This window comes from Varroa destructor, unplaced genomic scaffold (genome assembly GCF_002443255.2).
Source record: "Varroa destructor unplaced genomic scaffold, Vdes_3.0 BEIS01000001.1, whole genome shotgun sequence".
Classification (NCBI taxonomy): Eukaryota; Metazoa; Arthropoda; class Arachnida; order Mesostigmata; family Varroidae; genus Varroa; species Varroa destructor.
Window position 1 is genome coordinate 22,231,033 of NW_019211454.1, and position 19,692 is coordinate 22,250,724.

Genomic DNA, 19,692 nt, shown 5'->3' on the forward strand with positions numbered 1-19,692 from the left:
AGACTGTTAGTAATTATCGTTAGCTTTCTTGATATATTCTTTCTTTCTGTATGTTTGGCATTTTCCACTCGAATAAACTAATTAAAAGGTTGACACGTCTACATCTACAGTAGATTCCAACGGATGAGAGCGACGTAAACAAGCGCGGCTGAACATAGCGGACGTTCTACAGCACGGTATCAGCTATTCATAGATAGACTAATCGCCATGTCAACTCAATCTAATTTTATCTCCGAAGTTTCGGACTACGTTAGACGTTTTGTGTTCCAAATTTGTCGGCTTTAGTTTCACTTTTATTTGCAAAGCTGAAAAACAGCGATTTAGCCATAATGACTGGTATTTTAAGCAGAGCTGGCTATCGCCTCTAAAACGGCTGTGCTAGGGACCAGATGTCTTCTTCTGGGAGTCTGATGGGAGGCACCCAAACAACAGTCGGAACAACGGCCTTACGAGCCACAGCACCGACAGAATCAAGAGTGAGCCGTCAGGGCTACACGGAGGGAGCGAGGAGACTAGATACATACGGTCGCTTGACTGAGAAGTAGGGTAGCGCATGAAAAGCATACGCTCGCAGTCAACCGATAAGCGAACATGGGAATGACTTTGAAGACGTTTGCGAACTAACCACTACAGATGGCCGATCTAATATTCGGCGGCCAATGTATGATAAATCCATTTTTTACCTTCATAGATACAGCAACGGATGGTATCCTGATAATCGTCATCAATGAAATGGACTCGAAGAGTCCCCGAAATCACATCAAACTCCACTCGTCCTATTCATAGTGTACACAACATAACGCACTCCATAGCGTTAGCTTAATTCCTCAAAGCTCTTCTTACCATTAAATCCGTGTCAAGATGGCTCATCATCACAACGTCCATGACGAACTTCCCGCCCTGTTCACCGTTGAAAATATGCACTTTGTCCTTGCAGTTACAATAGTAAACGACGGAAAATTTATTTGACTACAACTCGCTCACTCATTCAGTTCACTTGACCTTCGTTCTCAGTCTTCGCTTTTTGCTTTTGCATGGCAATAGGGCATCAGGACATAACTGATTATTGCTAGCTTGATACACTTGAATTTGTTCTTGCGCATCATTTGGCACCGCCAGAGTAAGCGAGAGCTTTTCAGAACATCTTACATATATATACATAAATATATATATATTTTTTTCCGTAGTTATTTAATGTTGTATACGACTCCGGTCAATTGCGAGCTTGGATCACAACCAAAGTTTAGGGCGAGAGAAGCAGAACGGGTCAGCTTTCCCTTTTCTTTCTCCTTGCCTTATTTCAGACCTCTCAAACTTAACGTAGATTCAACCACTAGAATTGCTATCACTCTTGTAATGCAATATGTAGCCATTAGAGTCGATGTTATTGTACTGTCAGTTATTGTTTTTATGATAATAATGATGATGACGGTGATGATATGCTCGGTGTGCCTGTCTGGTATACCACATCAACACTATCGTTCGCCTGCGGCAGCCAGACTAGACGGGATCGTGTCTGTTCACGCAACAAAACGAAATGATCGGGCTTTCATTCACTAGCTGGTTGTTTCTACGCTACTCCGAGGGAGCAAGGTCACCCGACACGCGACGGCATGAAGGCAGCACGCGGCAATAGAGGACGTGACAAGAGCCTTACGCCACACACGATATCTGAGCACACCACTTCACATAAGCACACGCACAAGAAGATAAACAGCGATAAAACCAAGCGAGAGAACGTGCCCTCTTCTCTTTTTCTAGCGACAAAAGTGCGCCACCCTTCAACTGGACTCGGCAAATTTCCAGACGCCTTCAAAGATGTTTCCTAAGCGGATTCAAGCAGGAACATGTCACTATTAATTGGCGGCACATTGACTGGCACGACGGCATGGCCGGCGGCGTCGAAAATGGTCGGCCGAGAAAACGAATCAACGTTGTTTGCGAGGTGCTCGTTACTAATGGTGACCGTGGTTTCTAATTCATTTCGTTATGGTTCTTCGTCTCGAATTTGTTGGTGCGTTTTTTGCTAAGACTTTTTCATCGATCGGTCGAACTATTCGTATAATGCAAGAGGGCTACTAGTTGAACTACGGTCGATACGTTTCGCGACAATGGCCGACTGACGCAGTGGTACTCGTCATGATAGAAGTGACAACTGCCCGAGTACGATGCCACCGATGTTAATCGTCGTTGCTGTCGTTATTGCTTACCTACTTGCTTTGACTATTCGTTGTTTGTCCGTTTGTTGGTGGTGACGATCGGCGGTTGTTGACGCTGCTGGTTCTGCTACTTCTGAACGTTGTTAGATAGTGATGGCGTTGTCGTATCGTAGTTCGTGTTGTTGCCGTTGTGGAGTACCTCCCGCGGTCGTGGCTCGTCGCGTCTGATCTGTGAGAGCCAGCGAGCTATGCTGCCATACGAGTAGAAGCAGCAGTAGTAGCGCTGCTGGTGATAGCTACAAACGCAGGAACGAACAGACGACCCAACAACGAGTAAGCTAGCGGCAGCGGCAGCTATTCAGCGTAGCGGCCATCCAGCCAGCCAGCCAGCCAGCCGCTGGGCAGGGAGGTAGCGGCAGTCAGCCAACAACTAACCCACCTCCGACCCAACTCACTCGAAGACTCCTTCGTCTCATCAGCGGCACCGGCAGGCCGACAGAACCAGCCAGGCAGACGGACAGCAAAGGCAGAGAACCAAGCAGGCCGCAGGAAAGGAAGGCGCAGTAGTACCATCATCCACCATCCGACGGTTCTTGGCGATACACGCTGCTGGTTCGGCACAGTCGTTGCTGTCGCACTCTCTCTTTCCTCGATGGCCGCTAGCTGACTTGCTTGCTTGTATGCGAGCAGGCAGTCAGCCAGGCACATGGAACGAACGACTGCTACTAGTGGTGGAGTTGTCAGCCGACTGGAGCAGAGGACGACAGGGGTAGCCAGCCCCTGGCAAAGAGAGAGGACACACACCTACATGCACAGCCGCTCATACACTCGCGAGTGCTTGCTTGCCTGCTTTCTGGGTTTTTTCGCTGTGCTTGTATGTATTGGCGCTCGCGTGCGAATCAACGTGTGTTTGTGTGCGTGAGAGTAAATGACACACTCTAGGCGGTGACGGCGGCGGCGGCAGCAGCAGCAGCAGTAGCGGGAGATCGGCTAGTTCACTGCCTGCCTGCTGCCACCCCACCTCAAGCGACGAGGAAAGCAGTTGGAAAGATCCAAGCAAGAGCACATAGTAGCGGAAGTCACAACCGTCGACCGGTCTAGAATGCTCGATTCCACTATGTACTGGCGAATAAATGTGTCTCGTCCTGGGATACTCTTCGACTCTATCTGCCGATCGGTGCTGTACAGTCCCTTTCCTGGTACGAAAAGCAGAAGCAGCAGTATCAACGCACACCCTTGTAGGGGCTACTGTTGCTGCTGTTGCCAACACTAGTCTGCCAGTCCCTCATCGTCGTCGGGAAAATACATGTCAAGGCAGCAAGCGCCGCTGAGTCATCGGTAGCCCCCAAGGTTTGTCCTATTGCTATACCCCCTCATGCTCTCTTACGAAACCCCTTGTCCTTTTTTTCTGAATAGGGCTAGGGGGGACGTGGCATCGGGGCACAGGTATGCTTCTGATGTGGCTACAATACCCTCGGTGAGTCACCACCGTGCTTCGAATTCGCTTCCTTTGAACACTAAGGAATGAGGCGTCTATTAAACAAAGCGTCACTTTGACCGCCTACTGATCCAAGAGCGAAGACGCTTGGATGAAGGCTAAGTGGATTCCCCGTCCACCCTACCACGTTTGCGGGATAAGGAGCAACACGCCCGCAACCACGCTGTGGTCCACATGGGAGGGATGCACAATAAGAAACTGGTGAACGGAACGCGGGAAGAGCTCCAGCTGGCCAGACTACGTACAGGGAGACGGACTGCTTCGTCCGTCACGCCTCTTAGTTAATGGAAAGTGCCGTAAAGTGCAATCTTCAAAACCCAGGCTCTTGCAGTTCATCTCAGCCAGCTTAGGCCAGCTGCAACAACTCATAGCTGCGCATACAGCCCTAGTGACGCATTGGAACTGTTAGTGCGCCCTAGCATTCTGTTCCTTGGTAGCACTATGGTTATGTCATATTTCACGAAATGACGGCACACGGTCGCTGATCCATTAACAATGGTCCTTTCTGTATTAAACTGCGCGATTCTAAGCCAAATTTCACAACTTTCTCTATGATACTTTTTCTACGATTCTGCATCTGTTGTTGCTTTCGCGGGTCGCTTCTTCAAGCCCCTTTTTTCCACTTCCTGATCTAACCCCATCGTTCTCTTTTCACTCAATTATTTAACGAACGGCGTAAACTCACAAATCGCAATTGTCGCCTGTGTTCAGTCAAGTTATTGATCAGGTGATCATGTTTTGTTGCTCGCTAGGTACCCAGTGGCTGGATCACGGAACCAGACCAGTTATATTCGTCTTGGAATACTAAGCTAACCATCAGCTTGTTCTTAAGACTGATTCGTTTTTTTACCCTTCCAGTGCGATAGAACAGTTGTGCTCCTCCGTTATGAGAGGATTATACTACGATTACTGTTTCGCCTAGGCTGTACCAGTTTGAATTTCGTTTATATGCCGCCCATCGTAGTGTCCCTTGCTCTCGAGCAACGCAAAGCAATAGAAAAGGACAAATTTTTGCTCACCTCCATATACCACCCAGGGCTTGCCCGTTAGCACCACCAAAACCCTATCGGTGTCGACATTTTTTTTTGATAAAGTTCCCGGTCTTACGATTCCCAAGCTTCTACGTTAAGCTGTTGTCTCCGTTTCACCAAAACTTCCAACTCCGTTCGCCTCTGTTACCCGGGCTGTCTGGTTCAAGTATACATCGCGTTCTCTTTTCAGTAGACGGCAACCTGCTCGTTCTCTGTTTTCTGTACAGCAGCCATAGCATTAACAAAATAAAGGATAAGGTCCTATTTTCTCATTTTGCATCTTATTTTGGCTTTTGCCGTTTTCATTGGTTTGGCCTTTACTGGTTCATCTCTCCTAGTGTTGGCCTTAAGTATTTTTGCTGGAGCAGCACCCGCCGTTTTCTCCCGTCGTCTCGAGCTCCTGGCCTCTGCCTACGGTGCAGTTCTCCTAAGTATGCCCCTCTTCTTTCTACTCGTCTCTACTTTGCGTTTGGTACCCCCTTTCCTCTCCCTTCAGCGGTCCGACATTTCCCATAGTTTCTGCTCTGCCCTTCCAGAGGCCGTCCGGCTGGCTGCTTATACGGCCATCAAACGACGAGAGTATGACTCATTCCCCCTCGCACAAATACCCCCACTTATGGCATCTCTACACCTATTTCATACCAGGCTGCCAAGTCCTTTTGCTACGCTCCGCACTCTGTTACTCGGTGAAACTGCCACCCCACCGGTCAAAGCACCCTTGAGATACGAGCTTCTTTCCCCTTGACTTTTTTCGTACCGTTCGATACTGGGTTTTCTAGCAAGCTAACTCGCGCATGCAGCTTTACACACATGGGTGATGATGTGTGTCTCAAAATACCAAAGAGAAGAATAGTTGCAAATTCCCAAACAGCAAGACTAGCGAGAACTGAATGAATAGCTCCAAAGGGGCGTCTTGACGGACGCACTGGGCAGGCCAGATAACAACAGGTAGCAGAGACAAACGCATATATTCTTAGTTATGCATATCCCTTTGCCCTATGCACTGAAGTTAAGCGGCCTTTTTTTCCTTATTGTTTGCGTTTTTATTGAAATCGCTTAAAAGAAATCTGCTTATTAACCCAGAAGTTATATAAATAGCTAGCGCTTCGTCTATCACACGATACAACGCTCTATCTTTCACAATATTTTCTTGGAATTTTGTATAGCCGGATAAAGTTAAATTGTATGATATTTACGATCTTTTTTTAATGTAGTTGGATCAGTAATGTTCTTAAATGTCATTAAAAACAGTAGTGCTATAAAAACTGCGACTAGACGCTAGCGTGCACTGGGTCCGTTTTCTTGGGACCTCGGTATTACGTTACAGCAATGAAGCTAAACCTTATCGTATCCAGTTGTTGTCAACGGCGGCAACGGACGTTCACTTCGATACCTTTCTACCGTGTGCTCAGTCATCATGGTCTGACTTTTTCCCTCCACGCCTGCACCCGCGGTAAACCTTCGGCCAACCCAAATCTTGTAGGACGCAAATGAACCTATAAAATCTTACCTAGTTCTACAGTTCACATTAGCACACCCGCGGGAGAATTCCAATCAAATACCGATGAGCGGAACAAATATAATAGACTCAAAGGTAACTTTTGTTTAGTCGTGGCCCATCTCCCTGCCGCAAAAGGTCTAAAGTTTAGTAGCGTTTAAGGTCATTAAACGCTGCTATTTGTAAATATTATCTACATTTTATATGTAATAGTTTTGAACAGCCATATATCTGAAGAACGATTAACACTCGATAGCTCTATACTCAACGAATTCCGAAGGTAGAACGAGCTTCGTGGTAGTTTAAGGTTTCGGCTCGATGGTATTCGTAGTATTATTATTGACAAAGCGGACCGTAGACAGTCTATCTCTGTTCCATTATGATTGATTTTACGGAGATGTAACATACGAACACATTATTAGCTCCATCCATAGAGAGGTTAACTGCGTCGATGAAATCCTTTTTGCAAACTAACATCGAGGAGCACGGAAACGGAAGATGGTGACGCTACCGGTAAAATTACGTGATTGCATTTTTCCTCGCCGGGGATACCGTACGGCGACCACTGTTACAAACACAATGCCATGATGAGTTCTAACTAGCTTAGGCAAATGTTATAGAATACATACATGTGGACGATAAATCCGGACAAATACTCATGATGCAAAAATAATTTTGCTAATCATCATATTTGTTAACTAGGCTCCTACATCTGACACACATTTTAGATTACATCCAGTTTGAGGGATTATCAATTAATGATTGAAAGGATTCCGTACCAAATTACCTCTTTTATAACTGTTAGACTGTTACAAGCGATTCGGCAGATTTAAAAATTTAATAATTAAGATTTTTCTAATATGTATTAGAGATACTCGCCTTTTTTTTTTACATATATCCTAGCAGTTTCTGGATAGCCATATACCTACCATTTGTTTTCTTATATGTAATTTTTCTATCTATGGTTCCTTAAAGTAAATTGACAGTAAGATATGCCTACTAATCGGTTGTTCTTTTTAGGCGGGGTGGAAAACCTCGTAATTACACGGAGTTATATAAAGAGACAAGTAGGTTGAAGCCAACCCCGGATATTCTTTTACACAATCCAAGAAGCGCTTGAGGTATGACGATGACACCTGGCATTGTCATCGAAGCATCAGGCTGCGTGCTTTCAGTTGCCGTGCTAATGGCTTATAAGTCTTTTGAAGAATCTATGATAGCAAACCGTGATAGCACTTTCGACAAGTACTTTATATAAGCACATCTCCCCGATGTTCATTGCATATAGTACTATCACGTTACATCCAAACCTACATGACATTGCCACCGAACTCAATTGGTCAAATTTGTAGCGACGCCATTCCTTCGCCCGGTCTTACTCCGGCGAGATCGAGCCACACCTCGTCTATGGTGACCGTGTGCTCGAGACAGATTTTTATAGCCTGAAGTCGATTTGCAGCAATCCTATTTTTTGCTTAATTTTTTTAGAATTTGAGTTACGATTTTTTGGCCCCTTTGATTGATCCTTTGGATCCTGACGTTTGATCAGCTTCTCGCTGGTCTTTAACACCCTAATCTCCATTTTTGAAAGGTTTGCATCATTTACTTACTGTGATTTCGTTTAAGGTCGGCTTTTCGAACGTCTTCACGGATTGCTGGTAAGGTTCTACAGTGGCTTTCCAAGAACAAACACATGAGTACTAATGCTGTTGATAGTTAACTTAAGCTTGATTTCTCCACTAGTTTTATGTATAGATATACTGGGTTCCCTGACTAAAAAAGAATTAAAATAACTTTTGTCGACCTCTTGGCCATAGCAAGAGGTTAGTCCTTTTTAGAATTAAACCAGAATTAAGACTTTTTCCAAGACTCATCAAGGTTTGTCTTTGTAATATAAGTGAAGGTTAGCTATTGTCGAAGATCTCCACACTAGACGAACCCCTTCTGGCTAGGAATCAACGGTCTTCACTACTGCTGGTTTATGTGTGACTTTCCGTATGACGAAGAATCCAACGAAATCTTCCATAAAGCAAAACAGTAAATCTTCAATTTTCAGGGTTCAGATTTACGGGGCTCAAAAATTGATCAAAAAAGCAATTTCTGATAATGCTGGAGCTTTGATCCAGAACGAAGAAGCTAGTTAACAGAGAAGAGCATCTACCGATAATCTGTTGATCCAGATAGATTTGTTTTATTAGACTTTGTTACTGCTTTGAGCCCTTAGTTTCTCAAGATTAGGGCCCACTACCAGTCGAGAAATTAATTTCGCTAGAATTCTTCACAAAGCATACTTGGCCGATACATTAACGAGTCTTCAATTACCAATCGTGTGCGTCTGGTTATACTTAGAACATTATTTACGACTTCGAGAAATATTACTTTGAAAATTACTAGCAAGTGATTAAAATGTCTATTTGAAGCTGTCATTAAGGTATACAAAAGTTATGCTGAATAGACGTAACCATCAGGACTGGCGACTTTAGTATATATACAAAATTTCGTGTTAATTATAAACGAAATTCCCTGTTTGGGCCGATCCACCTGTATTGTAGGATGCGTAATTGGTTGCATCGCATTGAATATAGCTATCCGTCTCTAGGCGTATTTAGACGTGGGCACAAGCGTAAGGAGTTTTCTTAACGCTCGAAGGCGCCAGCACTCACACTGTAAGCTTTATTAGTTTTTTTTTTTATCCAGACGATCTTTCCTAATTCTTCAGTAACTTATTCCCAGTCAGTATATGTGTTAGCAGACGACGTTAACGATTCTAGCTCACATGGGTTCGATTAGCTCGTCGAAGCACGGCGCGGAACACCAAGCAGTTGGAATAATTCTGGTACTCCGGAACTTAACAACAACAAAAACAAAAGTAATAGTAATGAAACGATGAAGGCTCAATAATCCGTCTGCGATTATCAGAAACGTTTGCGTGAGCTGTACGTTTGTTAGACGCCGAGAGCAGACGCCATGCTCGTGTTCGCGGAAACAACTGTCAGAGGCAGTACCTAATGGCAGTGAGGTAATGCTGAACGTACAACCCGAAGCGAATACTCCAGTAGTGGCAACGCTGGCAACGGATGACAAACATATGTCGAACAAAAGAAAGCTACTAGGCTTGCTGCCGCAATGGCAGTAACGCCGACATCACAGTCCCTCGAAATGCATTTTGATGATTTTGTTCTCTCTGAGATTTTAAGCAGCAGTAGCAGTAGCACTCGACTAGGACGCTCCTTCTTCCGTCGGTCTCTTCTATTATATACCTTGTAGGCGGTCGGATGCTCAAGCAGTGAGACAATCCATCTATGCAAGCAGTAGACAACCGATATCGCTGTAGCCATTACATCGCTGCTTATGTTTGCCCGTTGATTTATTCCTTGACGCTAGCTAGCTGACAACAGGCAGCGGCATCTGCCAATAGACGGACGGACATACGCGTCATCGGCCGGTCGCTCATCCCTGCGTCCAACATCACAACAACGACGACAAAGACCTATAGTAACTACGCCGAGACGCTGTTGGTCCATCATCTACAGAAGTAGCAGAGGCAGCATCAGCATAACCCTTGTTGCTGGTTGGACAGGAGCAAACCTGACGAATGGGAACAATAATCAATACTAACATCATTATTGTCGCCGCCGCCGTCGTCGTCGTCGTCGCCGCCATCATTGGCAGCAGCAGCAGCGCCGTAAGCGTCTTCATCGTCATTATTTCACTTACTGTTTATCCTCATCAGCGTCGTGCATACCATCAACATTATTACGGTTTATAAAGCAGAAATGAGTAAGAAGCACCAATCAATACAACAGCCGACCTACCACATCAATTCTTAGCCATGAAGTCAAAGAATAGAATAGAAACCTCGAACGAAGCTGAAGTGGAATTTCACCTTAATTTCTACGGACCGTATTCTAGCCGGTGAGCTCGCGACGTCTAACACAAGGCCAGTGTCGATAAATTAAATAAGTTACGTATGCCTATCTGTGCATGCAACAGACAACAATTGCATTCACTGAAACAGATAGATACACGCTTAAATTAGACATTAAAGTAATGGGCCACAAGCAAGGTGCAGTATATAGTTCTATTTCTTACAAGCAATGCATCTGTTTCATCAATGCCAATTACGGAATTCGAGCACGATCTTACCGTAGCAGTTATGACCGCTTTTGTTGATCCTGTAATTCACACTGCGAATGCAGTTAGATCTAGCTACTTCACCGCGTGATGTCTTGCCTCGCTGTTTCATAGTCCTTATGGTTCGTAAAATGGTCTACTCGGACTTACTCATATTTGGGAGATTTAACGGCCGCACGTAAAGGAACACACTTACGCCAGTTAAGAAAGTTCAGAATAAATATTCACGCACGGTTACACTACGCTAGAATACAGACCGGGATTCAGTTACTCTCCCGGTGATGTCAGAAACGCCAAAAACAAATGCTGGTTTTTCGAATGTACGATCGACCATCTAGCTTAAACCGGACTAACAAATCCGTCGATAGGCAAATAGTTTAAGAAGCGGATGCACAATCAGATCCAAAGACATTTGAGATCGCCATCTGTGATCGATTCAACCATTCATCACAGGAAGAATGTTCGGATAACGTAGAGGATGATAAATGGACTATTCATATTGTTTAAAAGTTACCGATCCATCTTATCATCAGGGCAGATTTTGATATTTCAAACCAGGCGCTATTTTTTTTTTCTTTTTTTTCGTTTTGTCTTCCATGTATTTGAGCGTGTCATATGCAATGCATAATCTGATTCCAATTCATAGCTGCGAACACAGTGACGCTGTTAATAATTATTATTACACAACGTATGTGCTAGTACGTGCGTCCTTTGAACAAGAAAAAAATTAGGTTAGATTGTACTAAGGTTCGACCTTGTAGTCTCATCGAATATGCCGTAGTTAACCTTTATTTCAGCTGCAGAGGCAGGACGTCGGTTGAAAACTAGTCCACTTCTAAAAGGGGGCTTAACGTGAATAGGTCACCTTAATTAATTTGGAAACGATATTTGAAAAAGCTTACGTGTTGTTCTTTGCAGTGACCATATCTTTGCCTGCAGGAGCTTGACGTAACCCATAATCCTCAAGAAGATCTAATGAAAGCACACTATGTAGCAGCTTATCGACGTCATCACCCTTTCATTATCATAATATACCTGACCCCTAGACAACTCCTTTTCGACGACGGCACTCGACCTGCACTCTCAGCCCCGACATTGAACTAGAAAGAAAGAGTTCAGCGACTTGCACGCCACGTTAGCTTGAGACCCTTCTCTGTCCATTTCTGCCACTGCAAGCAAAGACTATTGCGATGATTACCGCAGTCGGTTTGCTTGTCGCTGCGTTGATGGCGGCGCGCGGCAGTCAGTCGCTTCTCATAACAAGGATAACAGTCAGAGAGGGACGGGCCGGCACCGCGGACAATGCCATCGCCATCAACAACAACGACGACGACAACAGCAGAAGCAGAAGCAGCCGTAGGAATCGAAGCTACCTTTGGAGCTGCAGCACGCTACTACTATATCAACCCCGCGAGTCGTCGGGGCCGTCATTATCGTCACAATTGCACAGGCGACGACCCGCGCCAACTGCGGCGGCGGTGGCAGTGGCGACGCTGTGTTCTGTATGTGTAAGTGTGTGTGTGTGTGTGCGCGCGTGCGCGTGTGTGTGTCTCTGTGTATATGTATGTGTATGTGTGTGTTAGTGTCTGAGTCTGTGTGTGTGTGTTTCTGTGTCTGTGTGTGTGTGTGTGTTTGTCTGTGTGGTATTGTGTCTGTGTGTGTGTTCGGGTGTGTGTGTGTGTGTGTGTGTGTGTGTGTGTGTGCGTGTGTGTGTGTGTGTGTGTGTGTGTGTGTGTGTGTGCGTGCGTGCGTGCGTGCGTGCGTGCGTGCGTGCGCATCTCGGTCTGTGTGAGTACCTATGCACGTGTGTATAGTTCTCTATCGCTGTTGTTATTGCAGCGATTGCTGTTGTTTGGTCGGCTGGTAGAATGGATAGTTTGGTCGTTCGTTGACTTTTTTGCTCCTTCGCGTCGTTACAGAAATACTACGCCACCATTACCATGACAGCTATGACTAGCAGTGCCATTTTTAGGGAAATAGAAAGAAAGAATAGCATGGCGTGCGTAATTCAGAAATGTGACTTCTGTTTATTTCGCTGACATCTCACGAATTCCAGCGTAACAGACAAAGCACGCACCTTCTTAGCAACAGAGTTCAATAACTTACAACTTATTCACTTATTTGGTAGCTGATTTGCTAGAACTTTCATTTCAATTTGATTATGAATAAAAGTTGGCGAACGACAATTGTTGTATAGCAAAAGAACTCACGTCCGAACCTGCCGCCGGTTTATTACTATCAAAATACTTCAGTTTGATGTTATTGTAGTCTCAGTGATAAGCAGTATGGACTTGACTCGCTGCCGCCCAATAATAACAATCGGCATACGCGTTAGTGGTAGTCGTCATCAGCGTCAAGTTGTAGCGTTAATAGTCGTCTTGCTTGCCAACACCTTTAACGAAATCGGCTTTACGCGAACTACATACGATCGGTATTTTCGAACCTTGAAATCAGAAGAAAGTCTGTCTTCTTGAGGCTCAACAGCGCATCCGGCGAACAGAAGTTGACCTATCGTACACTTTACATAGGAAGCAATCATTTTTGTATCCTAAATATAAAGCCCAGAATTCAGACCAGCATGTATGCACCGTTATACTCTGGAAAGTGCTGGCAAGCAGACGTAACCAAGCACTGATAGGAGTGTGCTAATCAGAGCTTTGAGGTTCGCTGCAGCGGCTAACCCGGATAAAGGGGTTCAAACAAAGCCACTAAGAGCTTACGGTAAATCTAGGGCGTTATCTGCTTTTATTTATACAGTCTTTCGATGGCCGCCATCGACGTGCTCCCGCAAAAGTTTTTGCGTTACAGATGGCCGTTGTCATCACATTGCTTTCTCATTGTCACCTTTTCTTTCACTTAAGGTCTTCGACTTATCAGTTTCATAACAGCCTAAACTCTGCTTCGACGGTAAACGAATAATGAAATGAGATGAATTCATAGAAGAATCTACTTACACCAGAACACCAGCTTATACCAGCGGTTCCGCTAAATGATACCATTTTTAGTTCGATAGACTTGATCACCCATCACAATTGCCTATTGCCTCCCTCTGTAGGAAGGGTTCAACATGCGACAAATATCCGTTTGATTTTTTAGAAAAACGTCAGTGCGTATCATTATGTTAAAATAGGCATGCTTTAAAAGACGTTTAAACAGTTCACGTAACTTATGGGATAACACACATTTTCTAGGGGCAAGAGTCGATACATCGCCAAAGGATATGAGACCATATTTTTTTTACCTGCTCACCTGAACATATTTGGCCGATATTTCTGGACAAAGACTCTACCAACAAACTAATCAGAAAATATCAGCAGGAAGCACAGCATAAAGACGCTCCCGAAAGATCCTATTTTCTCATCGCCCTTTTGCGAAGTTTGCGACTATTGCGGATCAGCTCCGACTATTTGCTGTCAAAGGTTCATAAAAATTTGTAAGCGTTCTCTCTTATTCATTCATTTTTCTGGTATGCAGAGCGTGTTCCCCGCACTTAGCTCACAGGTTATTAAATTCTTTCGATTTGAAACGGATGCTTCGTATGTACACATTTTTCTCGCCTAAGAAACATAATACAAACAACCACTGAAGAATAGAAGTACTTACATCAGTGGGGCTGGGAGAGTTGTTAAACGAAAGCGTCTCCAAAAGGGATGCCTCGATGCTTTGTAGTTCTGGCATCTTGTCTTCCTTTGTACGGCGGCAGTGGCTTGTCCGTAAGGCGAGGCCGACAACTCGGCGATTCGGAAAGGTAATATTCCAGGACGAGCGGATGACAATATATGGATAAGTATGTTGATACGTCGAGTGGCAGTGCACTTATCAAGCGTCACCGCGTCTTCTTTTGTGGTTGCTCTTCAAATTTTTTCGGTATCACGTCTAGTCCAGTTTCAGCGGGACTCGATTATCAGCAGATTGAAACTACGTTACTGAAAGTTGACTATTTGCGATCTTCTTTGCACCGTTTATCTGATGGACAGTGCGCAGTCTTAAGCGGATCCTGACCAGCAAAATCTTCTAGGCTAGTTTATAAATTGAGTTCCAGCCTATACGATGATTTTTTATTGGTTATTGAGATGAACGCTGGTCAAAGTTCAACAGGATGCGTTCCTTTCGTCGATTTTTACTGCTTAAAATTCAACTCTCCTGCAATGCACACGAAAAGTATTCTTATTAGAACTTACAAGTTAGCTATCTAAACGCAACATTGTAAACCATACCCAGATCTAAAAGATTATACCGAAAGTGGGATACGTTACTCGACTAATAAATCGCAGATGTAAATTGAATTTTGGCCCACGCCTACGATTAACGCGACCATTTCATAATCTGTAAATAAAAAAAATATATGTATGTGTGAATTTTTGCCCCTCACAGCACAACATATAAAAGGATGTCCTAAGAATGCATATTACTTCAATTTTTATTTGCATATAATACATTGTATATTTCTGCCTCTACTTCAGATGCGTTGCAATTCTGATTAATACTCTGCTGATAACGTTATTCAAACCCCAGCAACATTTCATTAAATGTAGTGGCACATTCTTGCTCAATCGCGGCTCTTATGTCCCTCAGTTGTTCATTCTCTGGCGTAGACCTTTCAAGGTAACTTTCAATCCGTGTCATATCCGGGAAACGGGTAAACTCTTTCATGGACCTTTGTGCAATACATATCTTTTGAAAGATTCTCACCAAAATATAATTATGGATCACGATAATCGTGTGCAGGTGCTCCATTTACATATACTGAACCTAATTACTAACATTCGTGCACTTTAAAACGGACCGGCTTTTATCAGAGTGTCTAACTTTTAGCTTTTCGTCTCTGCAGGCGGTCTTCCACAGGACTAATTTTCTGGTTCAGAGTTTTTTTTCTTAAACAATGGTTCACGGTGTTTTTAGCAATAGAACGTTCATCAAATACAAGGTTCATACGGTCAACTGCCTCCACCGTTATAGTTTCAAGGCGGAGCTTGTATTCGTAAAGCACTCATATTACCTGATTTTCCAAGGCTTACTAAGGCTCGCCTGCCAAAAGCCTAAATCACTGTATGCGAGTGAACTGTCTGAGATTTCAAGAAGCACAAGCGCATTTCGCATACGGCCGAAATGGCGCCAAATGTCGCACCGTTATAAAATAGCAGTTACCTTGAAATATCAGATTAACGTCTGGCACGTTTCTTACCAACTATAGACCTAGTACATATGGTAGTTGCAGCGGCACGAAAAAAAACTTACTATGAAAAGATGTTTATTATTCCTTAAAAAGAAGCACAAACTCTGGTTAAGGCAGGAAATTTGTCTTTACTATATTAGTGAGGTTTAGCTAGTGCTCTTCTAATCCTGGACGAATCCATATCGAAACTGTACATTTGCTTGATTTCTCTGGCTGAACAACGATGGCTTTCGTTTGAAATTGTGGTTGTGCGGAAGGCATAGGTAGGTTTCTGCATGCCATAGCAGAAAGAATACGACAGGATATCAGCTGTAAAAGCTGCGCAGCTTACTGAAAAAAATGCAAAAAACTAGTTTCATATTTTAGTAATCGTCTTGGGTGCTAAGTAAATTGAGAATAGGCACAACGAATCGTTTTATACACGTGGATCTCAGGTACGTTTTTTACCATTAGGGGAGCTTTCGGTGTTAATTGCTATTGGGTTCTCCACGGAGCGGTAAGCCGTTTTCGATTCTTCTAGTAGTGTAGTATCAATTTAACGAAAAAATGTTCACCGTTAATGCAAAAATAAACCGCCGCCGTGACTACGATTAATAACATGTAATATCAAGTGTTCAATTCGAATCCACATCCTATGCTTTGAGTCCTGTAAAGAGTACAACATGTTATCACATTTGCACATGTTGAATAGTAGGCCGCATGTCCACCCGCCGAACCAAATCATTGCAAGTTAGGCTGGCTAAATCGGAGAGGACGTTCTCGAGCAAAAACGGTCGCCTCACAATTTAGATTTTAGTCATTAGCTTACTATTTACTAGACGTGTTTGAGAGAAAATTTACGGAACTTTAGTATGTTACCGTCTACACGCTCGCTGCTGCTGGTAAAAAGTTGTTTCGAAATAAAGAGAGGATTATTCTGATACGTCTATATATATATACACCTGGAACATGAGTAATTTTGTCTCTTTTATCCAACAAAAGACGCATCATTTTACTGGAGGTCTAGCAACAAATTAATTGGTGTACTGCGGTTATTGTCTACGACTGAATCCTATTATATTTATTCGTTGTCGCCAAAACTTTCCAGTTCTGCCGTGGAAGATCTCGAATAGCCATGGTTGAAACCATTCACTGTCAAATTTATGATTATTAATGTAATGACCGTGTATCGGAGATTTATTATTTTATCGGATTTGCAGATTATGGTGGGTGCAAAATAATCTCCCACTGAAGCTTTTGCATAGCGGCTTCCATAATCTTCATTATGTGCGACCAGGCGAAGATTATGAAAGCCAGCCTCAAGAATTTCGTCTTTTTTTGCTGGATAACCTCGTTCATTCGAGGTAGCTAGGCTGTACCTTGTTGTCCCCATGATAGCTCAGTGGGTAATCTACTTGCCTGCTAATCTTAGGGGCACGTTCTGGTCTGGGTTCGAATCCGGGCGCAAACACTTTCTTCGTGCAATCTCTAACAGATGAAACATAGATGCTGTATCTTGTTGATCATCTTGTTCTACTCAAGCCTTTTCTGGTACACAAGACACTTCAAGTCCCAATAAATGCAAATGGTTATGCAAACATTAAAGTTTAAGTCGACTGTAAGCTTGGATGTATCTCCTAAAGCTGCCCTTTCTTTTCCTTTAATCTACCTCAACATAGGATTATTACTTTTCGTCGCCGCTAGTAACTCTATAGAAACCTCTCTGTAAAATATCTGCCCGCTAATTGTTTCGGCGCCCGTAGGACACCAATAATTCATTCATGCAGTACCGTAGGATAGCTGACGGAATATTATGAAAATAGACAAGAGGTTGTTGTGAGAAGCCGATGTGCGATGAACAGAGTGTGCCTTGCTTGTAGATGAAGCAATTTAGAGTAGCGTAACGCACCTATATAATGTCTTACGACTTTATTCCCCTTCAGATCAGGGATGCGCTTGTCACCTTCCAATCTGCGAGTTATATCCCACAAATTGGCGCCGTACTACCAGAATCATTCTCTTTATGCCACTCTGGGAAAGCCAACGTGCTAGCTACGCCCTCATTTGCGACTACCAATTGCTCTCTAACGTAGCGACACGTGTATTCGTTGCCGCCAGGGGTGCCGTAGTGAATACGGCCCCCGTTTTCCTGAGTGCTTGTGAAAACTCTAAAGATCCGTTTGATGGTGTTTTGCTAAACTAGCGTTAGCACAACTGCGGACTGTTGTCCAAACTTAGTGACTGTCTAGTGGTTGTGTAAGCGCCAATTAATGAAGTCTCATTTCATCACATCGACGCCTGTAATACTCGTATGGGTCTACGTTGGAGCTTGTTGAGTTATAATGTCTGTCAGACATAGGTTAGCACACTTATTCAAAAAGGGTGCTTGGGTATTCCACGAAACGCATGTACTAAAGAGGAGGAGCTTGCCAGTTCTTATGTCGCTGTAAATGTTGCAAATCGGAACGAATTGTTGGACCTGGCTGCTAACGTCAAGTCCCTTTTGGCGAGGATAGGCAAGCTGGATAATAAGATCCGATCTCAATTCTAGCTGTGGTCCGAAGATGAAGTCCAGCTCGGTGCAGTCCATGACTACGCAGTCCACTACTAAGCATATAAGAGCCTACTTGCGGCCAGCGCTGGTCAAAACGGTTTTGCCGCTGGGTCTAACGGCCGCGTCAACGGCATCATCTGGGCAACGCAGTGCTAGCCAAACGCCGACCAATGACTATGCTAACCATCCCCCCGACAGTCAATACAACTCCCTAGTTATTTAACGATAATGTCGCACGACATGGAATTCGGCGTACCCAATTTAATGATTAGATGAGCAGACGAAGGACGGTGACGGACTCGGAGAGATTAATCACACTCACAAAATTACCTAAAGTATTGCGCAGAGGTCTAGTGCCACCACTTAGCATCAGTAGAGCAATCAACACTTGAACACTGGAACTTCTTAAGAGTTACTACAGGTCTATCTATCGACTTGGAACGGCGGCGTAGATTGGCAGGGATCATATGGATACCAATAGCGCATTCTGCCAGTGGGATGAGAGAACGGCAACAACTGCTAAATCATCTGCAGGTGTGTATACTTTCGAGCTCTCGAAGTACACGTTAACCGTAAGAACCTGTTGTCACGCATTCCTACCAGCACCATCCTCAAGTCTGAGAAGAGTGCCCGTTCTGACAGGCTTATTGCAAATGATCGCCCCAAGACAATTAATCCAATATCCGTCTAACGATCAACTTCAATAGTGAAGTTTCTGCACATCGCATCGAGGGCATCATTGCATACCTAAACCAGTGCACCGAGCACGAGGTGCTATTAGTACAACACACGGATTGCGGAAATTATTTCAAGGACTAGTCATCGTCGTTATCTATGTTTTTATCAGCGACCTCAACGTTAACAGCTGCAACCATCATCACGCTCAGATACCCAACAGGGCCGTCCACTTTGTTGTTTTCTGCTACGTAATCATCAATCAATACAAATCTCCACCCTGTTTGTTCCGAAACGCGTCCACCATCGCCCACCTCAGTGCAATGATGGCTTGCACAGCGGTCCGATATACCTGATAGACAGGCGTAGTGTTCGGTCGAAGTCACAGTGAATATATTTGATGCCATGGGCCGCTCCACGTGTCCACGTGCGAGCTCCAAGAGTCGCTATCATTATGCGGCGATGCATTAGCCGCCAGGCCATTCTGCCATCCGTGGCTTTACCCTACAGAAACTGCTTGTCGATAACGCTTACCTCGAAAGCACTGCACCTAATACCCGGCGCTACTTATTGCTATCAATCAATACTACAATACCATCCTCCGGCCTACATAGTTAAAGAGAATGATGGCGTTCGAAAGTTTTTTTCGGGTGGTTGATAATGGCCAGCCCCTTCGCCCGCACATAGGTGTACGATACCGGTCTTTATCTCTACTGCGATTGGACTTGCGCGCGTCGTTGAGCATTTGTGGTCATTCGAGGTTTTGGCTGTCAAGGATTCACCAGACAGCATCTTGTTCGCTAAGGAAAGCGAAGTGCTACCGGAGTAACGTGACGGCCTATGCCTTAACGTGTGTTTTCGCTGCGGCGAATGACCTGGGCATCGTATCCGCTAAAAGGTCATTTGCAAAAAGGAAGACTTAACTCTCTGCCAACCATCACCTGCACCATCACAGCCTAGTCACCTTTTAGATTGCAATCGACATCGA

At 44.2% G+C, this 19,692-nt stretch overlaps 1 protein-coding gene across 1 annotated transcript in view; it reads right to left on the bottom strand.

Annotated features, from left to right (window-relative positions):
• Positions 1 to 19,692, bottom strand: part of brat (tripartite motif-containing protein brain tumor) — a 72,372-nt gene that overhangs the window by 30,240 nt on the left and 22,440 nt on the right. The window contains exon 4 of the mRNA XM_086976619.1: positions 13,924 to 14,463. Coding sequence (XP_086832745.1) covers positions 13,924 to 13,998 — 75 coding nt within the window. The 5' untranslated portion in view covers positions 13,999 to 14,463. The remainder of the gene's footprint in view (positions 1 to 13,923; positions 14,464 to 19,692) is intronic.